The sequence below is a fragment of the Harpia harpyja genome, chromosome 10, assembly GCF_026419915.1.
Source record: "Harpia harpyja isolate bHarHar1 chromosome 10, bHarHar1 primary haplotype, whole genome shotgun sequence".
Classification (NCBI taxonomy): domain Eukaryota; kingdom Metazoa; phylum Chordata; class Aves; order Accipitriformes; family Accipitridae; genus Harpia; species Harpia harpyja.
The window spans coordinates 15052296-15069571 of NC_068949.1; the positions used below are offsets into that span (position 1 = coordinate 15052296).

Genomic DNA, 17276 nt, shown 5'->3' on the forward strand with positions numbered 1-17276 from the left:
CTCTCTTGTAACAGAAACTAAACCGTAACTGAAAATAGTAATTATTTAAAACCTCAAATACCTATGGAAGGTTAGTTTTAGCCACTATCCTTTGTAATATCGTCCACTTTTAGATCAAAGTAATTTCACCTGTGATTCTATGCCTTCCCAGTAATATTTCATTAGACAGTAGACACTGCTCCCCAGCATCCCTACCATCTGGTCCAGTATCCTGCCTCACACTGCTTGTACACAGCCCAACCACCAAACACACCTGCAAAAATCCAATACTGCTTTCCAGAGAAATAGGCTCTAATCAGTTATAAACACATTATGCAGAAACTTCAGAGCCTCTCTTGCAACTCACACAGACATGGACATGGCAAATACATCCCTCCTTTACAACCACCTCTTAAAGCAACCTTCCCATTTTCCCTTGCATCACAAAACGAAGATGTATTTCCAAAACAATGGCAAAGAAACCACACCAATACTGATCAATCAGTAAGCATCATGTAGACTTGCTTTAAATTACTGTGTGACAGAACTGAAGCCAGAAAAGTATCAAAGATCAAATGAATGCTAGTGAACAAAGACTTTTCAGAAGGGCTTGATCACAACAGCAAAGGGGTTTGGTTGGTTGGTTTTGGTGGGGTTTTTTTAAGGCAACTCAAATGCTTGTGATAAGCTTCCCTGAAGAAGCAACACTGATATTTAAGCAGCAGTAATTTAAGAAACTGACTTACTTTCTCTTAAAGACAAGACAACCTTGCAATTATTCAAATAACACAGACTTTTCTTTAAGAATTCTTCCTCTCCAGATCAACTTAGAATAGATGCAAGTGGAAGTACATCACTCCTTTGAATTCTGTGTTCTTAAGGCAAATAAGTTCTGCAATATTAATCAGCTGTAAGAGCTTCTGCTGAATAGCAGAGTTTCCTTTTTTCATATGTATAGAACTGACAGCTGTTTACACATAGACAGATGTCTGAAAGAGTGCAAGTATTCCAGTGAGGGTATAAAGCGTATTGTACTGTGGGACTCTGCATGTGGTTCTGTGGGGTGAACCAAGATGCAAAACCAGAATTAGTGCCAGGGATTTTACAAAATGCACAGGGCTGTCAGTTTTATAAGATCCTCTCCAAATAGCATAAACTATGGGTCATGCTTAACCTCCCAGCCCTGAAAGCCTCAAAGCTGAAATTTTCAAGAGTTGGCACTCTGCACATACTGATGCAGCACTGCCTGCCGTTCACAGATATAAGAATAGGAAAAAATAAGAGCCAGGGACATGAGTCATGCTGAAAACACTAGCAAAACAAGAAAGACAGCAACTATTTGCAGGCAAGAACGCTTTCCAGGGTAGAAGACAATGTCAAAAGAAAACCCCCAAAACAATTTTAACTGATATCCTGATAAATGCATTATTTATATCTGAAGGGCATTCAGTAAGACTGTATGCCAGATGCTTGTCAAAACCACAAGTAGTTAAAAAAAAACCCAATAAACCAAAATATATGATTATTTACCACTCAGTATTCATAATCATTAAGAGTACTACTCTGTCCTGCATGTCTCACTTTGAACAGGAAAAAAATAACAAGTATGTTATGCAGCACAGAGCTATTAATAACGGACTGTTTCTTTTGAGAAGGGAAAGGAATGAACATCCATTCAGAGCAAAGAAAAAGAAATTATGCTTCAAAATGGTTAGATGGAATATCTATTTAACACAGGCTGAGCAATGTGTATATAACACACACACAAAAAAAGTCAATATGAATGCCAGATAAGATAACAGTTTCCAACAGCAGTTAAAAACCAGAAGCAAACCAGGAGCAAGTCATTTATTCAGTGTTCAAAATGTGAACCAAATCCCCATTATTTGGATCACAGTAGCAGATTAGTGCCAATAAATCACCTCTGGGTACCATGGACCACTTAATCGTGAGCTGCTATGCCATTTAATGCAGTACACAAAAAGCATTATGCATGCACATAGCTAGACATCTACAAGCTGTTTGTTAGTCAGACAAGGTTGAAGAGTATCAGCAGCAGACAACACAATGAGCAGGGGGAAAAAGTGTCACAGAAGTCTGATGCAGGAAAAGCTTCAGAAGAACTGCAAAATGTTTTTTCTTCCTCAAAGCTCAAAAGGAGGCCTACAGGGCAGAACAAGACAATGGGTCAAACATCCAAATGAAACATGAAAATTTAACTTGAAGAAACAGGACAGTTTGAGAAACGTGAGATTCATTCTTTAACAGAAATAGCTAATGGTGTTCTGTATGCTGCTTACACTGAGTGTACTCAAAACTGGTCAGCTCAGAAGCAGAGCCCATATGGTTATGTTTACTAATTTGGCCTGAAACCTATGTTAAATCTAATTAAAAGGAACAGGGTACAATAGTTTAGACATACCACCACTATACTAGAAACATACCACTTCAATCAAGAGAAGGGAAAAACATGCATCTGCCTGCAAGTAACTGTACTGGCACAAACACATCCTTGTAAAAATTGTTAGACAAAATTCCTGCCTTCTTTGCTGCTACATAAAGGCAGAGACAGACAAACACACAGACACATGGACACACACACATCCCCTCGCACCCCCCTGTTAATCCTAATCTACTCAAAGTGTATCAGTCTACTAACAGGAAAGCCTTACAAAATTGCAACAGCAATGAAATTCCAGAGGTCATATGGTTGGGGTGCGGGTGTATGCGTGCACACCCACATAAGCGTTTCCATTTGGATCAGTAAAACATTTTTCAAATAAATCTCCCAGCTGTCCTCAGTTACGACACTGTGGTTTGCATCACTGAGTATGCTTACTTGATTCCTTTCCGATGAAACCAAACTTGAAGATGCTTTTCCAGAGAGCACCTACCCCACGCCAGCTGTTACTGGGCATTCCCTAAAGCAGATCACAATAAAGCTAATTCAAAGTAAAAACTTCTAGATGTGTATAATGGGGGACACTGGGTCCTCAACACCAACTGTTTCACCCTCAAGATGTGCTCGTGCCGCATCGCACTATAGTATCTAATGTACATAAAATCACAGACAGAGCTGAGTGAACCAACCACGCTCATACAGTGTACATGGGAGCTGTGAAGACAATTTTGCATATTCATCTGCATATAAATTAAGCTCCCACTGGCAAATGAAACTGGTATATTTTAATCTCTTTGAGTGTTTTTCCCATTTTAGAACTTTCTACAGGACTGAGGCCTTGTGCAACATAACATTTATCCTACACAGTTATCATGCATTGCCTAATAACTAAAACACTGAGTTAATTACCGGGAACTATGCAACTGATGGGGGGGTGGGAAATGCAAAGATGCAAGAGAGAATCTGGTTTCAAAAAAATGTTTTAATGCATCTTTGCTTCTTGCCTAAGAGTTAATACCAGTAGGAACTGGAAATATAAACCACAAAGTTTCCACTGTGACATTAAACATTTTCCATTCAACTTGATTTCTCTACTCCCTGAAAAGTCTAAGTACACACAAGGGGAGAAGGATTTCCATGCCTATTTTTCATTTGTTCCTCTTGCCTCTATGAGGACTTAGCCTATTACCTCCACGTTGCCCTTTGCATCCCTACCTTTCTCAGAACAAAGCTATGTCTCAACTGATAACATCTTTCCTGACACTGCGTAGGAGAAGTGCACTTCCAATAACATTGCTACCACAGTCCCACCTAACAGTTGCATATGGAGGACAGGCGAGGAAGCAGTTTTGCCAGGTGGAAGGATCTCAGCTCGGCATCTACTAGAACACACCCTTCTTCACCATGCTTTAATATGAAGGAGTGGGAAGAAAATAATTTTGATCAGCATCAAATTATTATCTTGAAGTTAACAGACCAACTCTTGGCATTTGCTTTCACTCTGAGATAGCTTCAAGGTGTTATGCCCCAACTCAATTCAGTAAAATTACAGTAGCTACTTCACTCTTCAAATTAGGTGACTAATCTGAAAATCTGCCAGTCCTGATTAGTATCCTGTTTACTAACTTAAAAATTAAGAATTGGTTTTGGTCTATTTACATTAGTAATAGAAGAAAAAAAAAAAAGCCTAAATAGTAAGCACTAGGAAGCCAGTATTAAATAAATACGCTTACCAAAGAATCTGGTTTTGCAAAGGTTAAGTGAAATAATTGTATCGATATAAAGCTTTGGTTTTTAACAAATCAACTATTTAAGAAACAGATTTATTCTTACCTTTTATCATCTTTTATCTTTTTTTAAAGTTCATTTTTATTCCAGCAATATAAAAGTTGCTTAAAATACACATGCTGTTTATAACTGGTTAGCACTTAAAACAGCTCGTATCTTCTGCATCATTCCAACAAATAGTTTTTGGACAAAAAACCCACAAAAAACACTTCAGTTCAGGACTGGGCAGACCATCTGCCAAAAGCGTCAACCAGTAAATGAAAGGAATGTACTGCAGAAGCAGCAGCATGCTGTCACAGGTTGTCAGATCTGACCACCACTGTTTGTCAAACTGCTGATGAAACAGACTGCTGGCTGAGCACTAAACTGATATAAGCCAGAGATTTCACTGAGTATTTTGGTTGTCAAAATTCAGCTTGACTCCTCAACAGAGTCAAAATAGCAAATGTCAACTAATAATCTTTCCTGTAAAAAAAACAAAGCAATTTTGACATCATTAATTAGGTGCAAATAGCAGCTCAATGTGTGTAATATCAGCAGCTTAATATCACTGAAACAATGCTTTATTATAACTATTCATCCTTTTGGTAGGACACTCTTTGCCTAAAGATTATGCAAGATAAGGACAAGCAGTTCTTTTTAAAATTAGTTCTGACCACTCTACTCTGATCCTACCATTAAATGTATGGAAAGGGCTATGACTGGTACAGCAAAACTTTACAATTATGCTTCCACTGCTGCTTTTCCAAGACTATTTACTTAAAATAAGCTATGGAAAAATAATTAACCAAAACCACCTGAAGTTGTGCACTTAAAGATTCATCTTCACAAACATTCAATCTAAATAAATAAATAAATAAAAAACTTTAAAAATTTAATTTGGGAAAATGCAGATTCTTTTGCAGGCAAGCAAAAATAAATGTTACTTGCAGGATAAACATCTACTGTAAAGTATAATACAAGCTAAGTGGAAAACTACAGACCACAGCGCAGCCTAGTTTCTTTCGCCTCCCACGCACATGTCAGTGTCATATTAGCCGTTAAGTTAGTCAAACCAAGAACCATGCATGGTTTCATACTTCTTCAATTTCAAAACACTTTCAGATCAGGTAGAAGTATTTCATCTTGGACTTCAAATAAACTTAGACACAGCATTTGTTTCAAGCTGATATTTACAGCTTCTTCCAGTCAGCATGAAGCACCAGCGGAAAAAGCTCACACCAACCTGTAAAAGCTCTCACAGGTTATACCCTTAAACTTGTATTACAGCAAATCCTATTACGAACAGGATCACACATAAGCTTTATTTTCAAGGATTGACACTTTCTCACAGTGCCTAAAAATTTATAACAGGAATACGGCAACTCAGTGAAAACAACCCCGTCATGGAAAAAAAACCTGCCTACAGGACATGAAAGATGCAATTAAATAATGAACTATGGACTAGTTGCAGATCAAATGGAAGCAACACAGAAGGAAAAAAAATTTTTTTTTTGCTGGTTCAGCACTTGATAACTGGAAATTAGTGCTCTTCATACAGTAGTGATTTAACACATCCTTCCAATTGATCTGTCCAAAACAACACACTTTTAAATCTTGCACAGGTTTCTGTACCTTACTGGGCACAAAACACAGCAGTTATTTGTAAAACTGGAATAAAACGTGAAAAGCAATAAATAGTTACAGGCTTATGACTGGATCAAGTTTTTATCTTGGATACAGAGTTCAGAAGCAGTCTGTTGACTAAGCCATGTCTGAATTCAGCAATGATTTCATTCATGTATTCAGTACTACTGTCATGACCGACTCTATTAATGTCACTTGATCAAAGTAATGCATGTAATCCTGCTAACGCCAGCTGTGTTTAGTGAGCATTTCTCAGTTGCAATGTTGACTTAACCAGGTTAAGGCGACTTAATCTCTCTTCTTAGGTTCCCTCAACTGAGTGGATACAATTGTTTACAGTCTCCGTGAACCAGACTGAGATTTGTGTTAAATGTTTCCTTTTAGTGGGTTATTGTTTAAACACAGACTGGTTCCTCAATTTAGTTCAATACACAACCTTGGGAAACTGAAGGAGCAAGGGAACAGGAGTGAGCAGGTGGAGCAAAAGGAGAGCAAAGGCACCTTCACCAAATACTTCTGTCAGTATTTTTTGTCTTTTCAGGCAAAACCAGTCCTTACAGTAGGTTGGGTTTTGTTATGGTGGGGGTGGTGGTTAGTTGGTTGGGGGTTTTGTTACTGTTTTTTAATGTATAATACAAGATCTCAGCTTTTCCTGACACATACATTCCACACTAGTGGAATAACTTTCAAGCAATGCCACTGTTAAAGAGAAGGAAAATGCTTTGCATAGGAAACTCCATGGTCCAGTACTTGAATGAGTAGCCAGCCCAAAGGGAACACTATGATAATCAAGTTACTGGCAAAGAGGTTTTTCCATGCCTTTTCCTGTACAACCCAATGTGTGCACAACAAGAGGGCGGGGGTGGGGGGGAGAAAAAGCACACTGATGTAATGTTGTTCTTCCAATTCACTGCGTACATGTGGGGAAACATATACAGAGTCGCAAAAGAGACACGTTTATCTAGAGCTAAGACCTCAACAAGTGAGTTTAGAGAAATTTCTCCAGGCATAGCAAGACAAATAAGAAAAAATACTTAAGCTAGTCTAAAGTTGTTCATAAACATTCAATTCTCATTGCAAAAGTGGGTAGTTAAGGGAAATACACAAATTTTAACTGAAGTCAGAAGTCATTAAGCAACGGACTAGCATTCAGGTTAGTTTCTTGTTTGAACAACAGTCCATGAATCCCCAATGTAGACTGTCCATGCAGTGAGTACTTTCTTCCTCACTTACCAATCATAAAAACTGTATGATTTATCCTCTCAAGAAAATGTCAGTCTTTTATAGGTGTTAAATTGCATTCTGTCAACACTAGCATGGAAGCTTTATGAAATATACTCAGTGCAAAAAATATCAGCATCTAAGAAACTAATTCCAAGAGACTCATTTCTAAAGTTCACCTATTCTAAGGCACAGAAAAAAAAAATTCCTGATACAGCACTCATCTAATACCTTGAAATTTCATGCTCCTTTGAGAAAATACAACATGGACACTGCTTTTGGGTACGTCTACTTGAAAGAGTCAGTGCTTTTTTCTGTTATACCTCCTTTGGCCCCACTTCACGCAACACAGTAAATTTTCCCATATGTCTTAGCAGCACTGAAGAGCACTAACAGAAGGATTATCGTTCTTCCCCCCCCCCCCCCCCCCCCCCCGGCCCCTCAAGCTGAAAGGCTCCCATACCTTCTAATTATGATTTGCAACTCTACTTACATTCTTACCTTGGAATATTCAAAGATAATCAGTATTCACCTTGTCTAGGTCGGCTTCCTATGGCCACAGGCAGAACTACGATCAGCACAGAGTTGCAGGTCACTCTTTATCATACTTTTCAAGTTCATGAGCAAAGGGCCATACCAGAAAATTTGCAGTTGAGAGGATTTGGTGGTCCTTAATGACACACTGGACAACAGAAACACTGAACTGACAGCAAGGCTCTGGCACAAAATACCAGGCACAGCCATCAACTTCTAGGACTGATCAATCAAAAGATTAAGTTTGGGGATAGACTAGTTCTCTTTATCTTACATTTCCAAGTTGGTTTTATTTCCAGGTTCCTATTTAGAGACATGCATAGTTTGCGTAAGACCATTGTGAACTGTTCCAGAGTATTCCTACAAAACCCAGTTCTCCTCATTTGCTGACTCTGGCCCAAATCTGTGGTGAGAGGGGCAGGAGCAAGAAACCCTAGGAAAGAATTTTTGTGGTCCCTATTTTCAAGCGTTTAGTCTGAGTAGATTTGGACCATAGCAACAAAAAAGTTCTTGTATACCTTACTGGTTTTTGCCTGGTAATTGAGAATTAGTTTAATCTGCAGAAGGGGAACTAAGCTCAAAGGGACCAGCAGATGGGCATATCACAGCCCCATAGAGTTCCCAAACTTACATGCTAGAGCATGAGTTACTGAACCAGTTGAATTAAAATTGTAAACAGCTGCAAACAAACTTTTGCAGATGTTACTCATGTATGCTTCACACCCATAATTTGCAAGTCAAGTAACGCCAATATTTATGTACTGTAAGTACATAATTATGTTGCTATGGAAAATAATATTCCCCCTGCAACCCAGGCTCAGGATAAAGAGATAATTCCCTTAAAAGCAGAATTCTGGTTGAGACTTTACATACCTATGATAACGTACACACTACTGCAACTTTTATGCTCATGTATGTGTGAATAGCCAGTGATTTCAGTGAGACTCCTTACGTTAAAAGCAGGTTTTAGAAACACTGTTACTCATTAAGTCAATAATGTCTGTAATCTTTTATTACACATATGCTCAAAGTTTCAAGAACTGGACTTCAACATTAGAGTACAATGGTTCAGTTTCAAAAGCACAAACATGGGTGAGGGTCCTGCTGACTACAAACTGGAAAAAATACTTCAGCTTTCTGGATCTACTGAAGTTTAACAATACCACCTGTTGCTTCCTGAGTAACACAGCTGTTTACTTTCCAGCTCAGTGTGATGCAATGTGCCATACCTCTAACATCACCACCTAGCAGAAAATAATTAATACTGTATCTGCTAGTTTCTACAAGGAAAAAAAAAAAAAAAAAGGTGATGAGACAGTGAAGAAGTTCCAGAGATTTTTTTTTTTTTTAAATCATTTAACTACGTTCAGGTCGATATTGATAGTTCATTTTTTTCATTCCCAGAATGAAAATTCCCTCAAGATGCAACTGAGATTAAGAGTCTATACCTATAGTTTCGGAAGATAATTATAGAGTCTCTACTTACCATCAGAACAAGCTTTACAAGCTTTTTTAGTGACTCCATGTAACAGCCGTATGATTAGAGAACACTGAAGTTCAACATCTGAATTGCAATTACAGCAATTTCTACTTCGAGGACTATTATATCACTACAGGGTCAAAAAGGCTGTTTAATTCTCACCTTTCCCACTTGAATTAAGTTTATTCCCAACTGAGAATTTTCTGAAGTTGAAACAGCTTTCTCTCATATATTATGATACTGCTGTAAGGTTTTTTTCCACATGATTTCATGATACATGCATTCAAAATTAATCAAAAGTTTTCATATAAACCCTCAAGTATTTAAAGTACAAAAATTAAACAAGAAACACATAAAATGCTATTAGAGAATAGTATTTGAAGCATATAAATACACAAACACTAAAAAAAATTCCATATTTACCAGAAGACCCACAGCTGTTTTACGCTGCTAAAAAAACACAGCAAAAAAAGTACAGTTAAAATGTACATTCCCTGTACTTCTGTTTCTCAGTCTATTGTAACATGTTCACTGATAGGAAGCTGATTTCTAAAAAATGATTATTCAATCAGCAGAAACTGAGGAACTCTCATCTTCAAGAAATACTATTTCAGTTCTGAAAAGACCCTCCTCACTTATGGATAGCCTGACTGCAAACTCTGGAGGCAAGAGTCAGCAGCGAAGAGGTCCCCATTCTGTTGAAAATCACAAATCAACAAGAAGCAATTCTGCTGGTTTCAGCCAGGAGAGAGTTAATTTTCTTCACGGTAGCTGGTATGGGGCCATGTTTTGGATTTGTGCTGAAAACAGTCTCTGTAACACAGGGATGTTTTAGTTCTCACTGAGCAGTGCTCACACAGAGTTAAGGCCTTTTCTGCTCCTCACCCCACCCCACCAGCGAGCAGGCTGGAGGGCACAAGGAGTTGGGAGGGAACACAGCCGGGACAGCTGACCCCCAACTGACCAGAGGGACGTTCCAGACCATATGACATCATGCTCAGCATATAAAGCTGGGGAAGCAGAAGGAAGGGGGAGACATTTGGAATGACAGCATTTTATCTTCCAAGTAACTGTTAATATGTGATGGAGCCCTGCTTTGCTGGGGGATGGCTGAACACCTGCCTGCTGATGGGAAGTGGTGAATGAATTCCTTGTTTTGCTTTGCTCATGTGCACAGGTTTTGCTTCACCTATCAAACTGTCTTTATCTCAGCTCACAAGTTTTCTCACTTTTACCCTTCTGATTCCCTCCCCCATCCATCCCACCGGGGGGGGGGCGGGGGGGGGAGTGAGCAAGCAGCTGGGTGGTGCTTTGCTGCTGGCTGGGGTGAAACCATGACAGCAACACTTTTTTTCAAAAGGGCATTACAACTGACAGTACTTATTGGTCACATGTCCTCCCAAATGAAAATATTCCCTTGCGTGCTTGGAGAAATGAAACAAATTTGTCCTCCTTCCTCCACCTACAAATCCACGTTTTTAAATGGAAAATTATGATACATCAACACAGCCGGGGGAGATAAGAAGTCTTCTGGTTCTGGAAGACCAAAAAAAAACCTTAAAAAATTACTTCAAGTGAAACTATCGTATAACACAAGTAACTAGCTACCTTTATGAGAAATTTTAGAGAGTGATTTAATTATTAGAATTCTTTAGGAATAATAACAAGGAAAAATAATTTTTAAAAAAATTCTTAGAAGAGTGCTGAACACATTCTGAACATACATAAAAGCGAGTTTCTATTATTACATGCAACTGCCAGGTCTTGAAAAACTTACGGAACTCAAAGGGAAAGGAGAAATATAAGTGCATTTCCCTCTCCAGTTCCCTCTTTCTCTTATTATACCAGTTCTGGATTGCAACAATGGTGAGACAGCTACTGTCTTCACCAGACAATGGGAACGTGTTATGCAAAAAGCATATGAAGAGGCCTTAAGCATTCGAAATAGGTATCCTGGACAAGCAAGTCAAAAATTTCATTTAATGGAGATTACATGGATCCCACTATTGCAAACTTTCACCTAATAGCTAAACACAATTTTTGCTGTATGCACATTTTTAGAAGCCTCATAATACTGAGTAACCTATAATAACAGGTAAGATAAACCACACCTAGCATCAACAAAATGAATAAGCTCCATTCGCAGTATGAAAGGGCAAATTCATATTGAATACTACATAGTTCGGGTATATGGGAGTGGGATCAGGGGTTATTTTTCTTTTTTTAACTGAAAGAAAATCTCACTTTTCCACATGCTATAAAGTCACTTGTCCTTATAAAGACTATACCAATGCCAAATTTGAAGCTTTCAGAAAGGTTCAATCCTATAATATGATAGATGTTTCTTGGGAGAGCAAAGAAAAAAACAAAAACAAAAACAAAACCACACAGCATTTAATGGTGCTTTGCTTTAACAACCAACGAAAAGGGAAGGCATCTAGGTTGCACGTTACCATTGTACAACCCCCAGACTTCCAGCTGAAAAGTGAAATTACCAGTAATGATAGAAAAATCTTGCACTTGAAGGTTTTACTTTTCCAGATAGTATCTTAAAAGCCAACAAATTATCTCAAGTGCAGATATCAACTGGACAAAAGCACTGTTACATATATAGGAAGAAATACCAATACTGAATAGTTAATTAAAATAAGAACTTAGTCTTGGTCTCAGTATTATTACTCACCCGCTTTGGCCCACTAAAAATCTTCCTGGTGTTTTCCTTAGATTTATCACCTTGTTTATTTGTGGATTTCTTATTGCCTTCAGGCACACCAGATGCATCCTCTGAAAACTCCAGAAGATCTGTAAAAGGTAAATATAGACATGAAACACCTGTATTGAAAGCTGCTGAACTGCTAGAGCATTTCTTGCATCTGACATTTCCACATGTATAGCTTCTGAAATTATATAATAAAAAAACAATTTTAATCAGAAAAATCAGCTTTAAAGCCAAATACAGTTCTGGATAGAGCTCAGATTTACTGACTGGACTGTCATAATACATTAGAAGAATACATTACAAGGTACACAGTCACAATTATTATACCACCTCTTGCCCATTGTGTAAGCTTCAAGTTATTATTTCCCATTTTATACTCCTGTGAATCCCAGGTTACCTTTTATATGTGCTTACTTACAGCTTACTGCTACAACTCTGAGCAGCAAATGAATTAAACAGTAGATGGGGTTCTTCAAAAGTGCGAGATGAAGAGATTTAGAAGAATACTTCCCACTACAATTATGGGACCAAAGAATTGATCTAGTTCACTTCTCATGAAGGCAGCCTGTTTATATTTGTTTATTCTGCTATAAACAGTATTAAAAAAAAAATATCGTCATCAGCTCAGAAAGGGAGTCAGCTAGAAGGAACCACCGAAATGGCCTTCCCATGGATTCAATCCTTGCCTCGCCAGTAGTTCTAGTACTCGGTTTTGGGACTGTAAATCTGTAATTCACTGATCTAATTAAATTCTTGTCCAATTTTTTTTTTCTTTAAACTTGTGTTGTATTTGAAGGCATTATCCCTTGGAGACCAGCTTATGTTCTTTTACTTGGCACAAACCAGAAGTTACCTAAATTTCAAAACGGAAATAAAAGACAGCCACAGAAAAGCACCGTTTCATCTGATAAACAGTTTAGAAAACTGATCTATTCCAGAGAAGCTGCGCTATTTGAAAACTGCACTGCAAAAATACAAGCAGGTTGGATCAGTTACTCTAATCCCAAGTGCACTCACATCCAGTAAACAGGACCAGCCAAGCGCCTAGGTAAGGAGGCAATCAAAAGCAAATCAGGCAAGACAAATTTGTAACAGCGCTTGCAAGGACACAAAACTTATCTAGTCTGGGGAAGAAGTACTCTTAAAATAAGGCTCAAAAGTTTCTTAAATTGCAGGAAATTTCAAAGAGCTTGGCAGCACCAGGGCAAGCAGGATGCCCACTGCAAGGCACCTACCAGAATCAGCCTCTCGCATCCCAGCCCACTGGTTTTCAGTTTAGCTGTACGACATCAGCACAATAGCTTAAGAACACAACATGAACAATCCTTCTGAAAAAAACTGACTTTAAAAGATATTTGATAAAATTAGTTGAACAGAGGAAAAATATTACAGACCAATTCCCATTAACTTAAATAAACCAAAACTACTTCCAAATCTATATAGAAGTCAACTTACTCCTTTGCTGGCACTTACCAAAGGAGTCAAATCGAATTGCTTTCATATACATCCTTACAAATCCTGAAATACTTCTGAAGAAGCCAGGTCCTGAATGCAGTTCCCAAAGAAAGTCAAACCAACAGAACCAGACCCTACTGTAGATTAAAAACTAAAAAGTAACTCACTTGACTACAGTAATTACAAACATGCAAGTCACTCTAGAAATGCGAGATGTGCTTTTACCCACCAAATCACCACAATAATGTGTGCCTTGCTCTAAGACTTGGAGCTGGTATTGTGCTTAATGATGATTAATAGTGCTCCATATCAACTAAGCCACAATTTTAAAATCATCCAAGTTTCTTTGTTTGAATTCTACTCCTATGTGATCCTGAACTGTCCCATTTAAATTAGGTAATTTTAAATTCAAAGAAGCTTCTTGATAAAAACATTTCAACTCCTACTTACAATAGGATAGTTTTGCATTTTTTGATGTTGCTAGCATATCAAATGCTTTCATGATTAGTTTCCATAAGATTATCTGGAATGCTTTGATTTGAGCAATGCTCTTTAAGGCTTTCTAGGTATCCTAAAAACACGCTGCATACATATCTTACCAGATTTTCAAATCTAAACTAAATAGGGTGTGGAGGAGAAGTCTTTTGTTAACATTAACTGAGCTAGTCAAAGACACGAGTAGTTTGGTAAGCAGTGACACTAATGAAGTTTGTTCTCCACTGTCTCTCTCTTGTATGGATGTTTTTTTCCCCGCCCCACACAGAAAAGATGAGCATATTGACCTTTTTCTCAATACGGGAGCCTGTAAGTCTTTTTCTCCTCTATTCAACCATTTTCAAGGCATTTATAATCTTTTGAGATAATTTGCCTGTCCCAGCTAAAATTGGAAAGATGTTCAAAGACCAACTAGAAGGCAACACCACAGTAAACTTCCTGAGGAAAAACAACCCAGTTTTGTTTTAGTGCCTGAGGGTAATTCCGCAGAAGATTTTGCAGTCCAAACAGGACTTTGCCTTTGAGGACTTTGATGTACTCTTAACTGGCTAAAAATATTTACCCAATTAAGGTGATTCAGTTTTTGAGGAGATGCAAAGGAAGAAAAAAAAAAAAAAAAAAAGGGCAGGTTTGCTCATCAGAAATGAACTGAGTGCTAGATGCTGATATACAAAAGCTATTTTATTATCCAAAAAGATTATAGGAATCTCATCTTGATCACTGAAAGGAAAATGAATGCATGACACTAAGGTTAAGTTGTATATCAGAACTGATTTATGAAGCAAAAGGCTAAGCTGCAATACTTATACTACAGTAACAGGTAACTGCTACTGTAATTTAGATCAACAATACTGTAGTTCATCATTACTATACTGCTTATACGATATATAGTGAAGAAGGAGGCGAACCAAATAAAAGTAAGTATGTTAGAGAGGCTAAATCTTCACACCTTTCTTTAGCAAAAGGTTTCAGGGCAACTGCTCTATCCTGTTTATGTCAATCTACATAGGGATATGGAAATGTTTCATTTTAGTCAGCTTTTTTTTTTTTTTTAAAAATGCCTGTCACTTTCTGTAATAATTTTGTCATTGGCCAAAATGAAATGTAGTAAAACAAGCATTAACATCATCCTAGGTGTCCCAGTTGAACAGGTGGGAAATAAAGCATTCTGAGACTACAAGTTCAGAAGCTAAATATTCCAGAAATCTTAGTGACCACCCAAACCACTGACAACCATGGCAAGATCTTTAGAAAAAAACATAAGCAAACTGATAGCACAGTTATTTCCAGAAGTACACCACCATCCCAAAGATACAGATTTGCTCTTCAAAACTGAAGCTTGAAGTTATTTTTGGTTAAGCCCTACTCTTCTTTGCCATTAGTTCAGATTTCTCTTGGATACAACTCCCCACTGATTAATATAGTCAAGTAATTAAGTCATTTTCCTCCAGCATTAAAAGCTTCTCTTTATTAGAGTCATCCTGTATTCTGGCTAGTGAAACGATACAGGTACTGTTTCAGATCTAGTAAAGTCTCATCAGTACTTTTAGCCTCTAGCATTCTGGCAGACTACAGCTGGGAGACTCACAAGTGAAAGGGGCTTTTGCTTCACTGGGCTGCTACACCAACTAATACGAGAGAATTTTAGATTGCAATGGAAAAAAAAATGACAACTTTAACTAGAACTCAAAGCTTCACCAAAAATGTCAGGCTCATAAAGTTATGAAGTACATTCATTAAAAAGAAAAGTCTGTGAACAGCATCTAGGAACTTAAAAGCCAGAGCATCTCGTGGTTTGGGTTTTGGTGGGTTTTTTTTGGGGGGGGGGGGGGGGGCGTATTTGGCTTTTGTTTGCGTTTTTTGGTGGTTTTTAACCATTTAAGCAGGCAAACCTATTGTAAAAGTGAACAACAGAAAAGGCACATCAGTGAAAGACAGTCTAACTAAAATTTACTTTATCTCCTTTGCATTTTTTCCTGCACTAACAATATTGTCCATCTAGTCTTTAGTGTTTCCTTAAATTTCATGTGCAGAAACATTTAAACATGTATTATTAAACCTACTTTCCCTCAGCTGTGAACTACTAGACTGGAAGGAATAGTCCATTCCCAGTTCAGTTAGAAAATCTTTGCATGATGTTTTATACTAGGATTCTAAAATAAGTTTCATAAAAATAGACCGAGATTATGGTAAGTAACCAAATCAGTATTATAGAAAAATTTTGTAAGACTGCAACAGAAAGCATTAAATCTCTTGAAAACCTGACTATGCCATATAATATTCTTTATGCACAGAACGTCAAAATCAGTCTTAGGAATTTCCAGGGCTGGAATTCAGAGAGGCAATCTGGCATGTCACCTGTCAACCTGGAACAAGAACACTGGATTTTTATCTGTGGATTTATTCATTAGCACAAAAAAAGAAGAGCACACACAGGACTCAGGTAGCATTAGCACCTCTCAGTACTGTTTGTAACTTCAGGAAAAAGTTTTATTGTGCAAGATGTTCTGAAAGCTTTTTCTGAGGCTTGGATTCAAAACTACCATTTTCCATGGACACAGAAGTCACTTTTTTTCAGTATGTAAAGGGGATACTTCACAGCAGTGTCACATATTTTACCACAACTTCAGGCTTAGATCCAGAAACCCTTGATAAATTCTCAAACTCAGCATCACTATATTGAAAGACCTTAATATGGCTGTTCTGAGTGATCATGATGCTCAAAATTTTCAAAGGTCTGACAGAAGACAGCATGAAATATATCAAGGGGTCCTACAAATTTTAGGGCAATATTAGACTCCCTATTTTTATAATCTGTACTACAGGATTGAACTAGGAAATGTGCTGCAACTTAGGCAAATAACTCCACGTCACCCTCTCAATTTTCAGAAGAAAAAATGCATGTCAAATCTCACCTGGCTATAGCAGCACAAAACAGGAATCAAATGAGCAAAGGAGATGCTAAATAAAGGCGAAGCATCTCTTAGTGGAGGCACTAAGAGGTAGCTCTTACCTAAGAAGTGGAGAAGTGTATTAAGAAACTAACAAAACAAAAATTTACATCTATCTGTGCCATAGGAACCTCTTAGGAAAATATTTCAGAGAAATAATCTGTGATATCTCAGAGTATAATGGCCTCCTTGGTGAATGCAGTGCTGGATGCAAACTGCAGATATTTTGAGACTCCAGGGGACAGCAACTAAAAGGATTATTTGATGGGTCAGCACTTCAGCTGCATTACCTGTATAAGTGATTTTTTTCCTTGGAATAAATGGCTGAACAAAGACTTGTCACAGAAAGGGACTCAGATGGGACTACTTCATAAGTGGCCCTGCATTTTCCAAAGGGGATGGAATGCAAGTGTCTCATCATAATTAAATTTTATGAAAACAAATCAAGGGGTTTTTTTGTTTGAAAACACAATCTTCTCCTAGAACATCAGTATCAATTTGGCCCTTTTAGAATTTACAAAGAGACCTAGCAGTTACATTTACCTTTGATTAAAAGGCTTACAGACAATTCTGTTTTTAAAGACAACTATAATTAGAACAGAGAAATGAATATTTTCTCCCTAGGAA

At 37.7% G+C, this 17276-nt stretch overlaps 1 protein-coding gene across 1 annotated transcript in view; it reads right to left on the reverse strand.

Annotated features, from left to right (window-relative positions):
- Positions 1-17276, reverse strand: part of WAPL (WAPL cohesin release factor) — a 71376-nt gene that overhangs the window by 31339 nt on the left and 22761 nt on the right. The window contains 1 exon segment of the mRNA XM_052798814.1: positions 11713-11831. Within this exon segment, the coding sequence (XP_052654774.1) occupies positions 11713-11831 (119 nt within the window).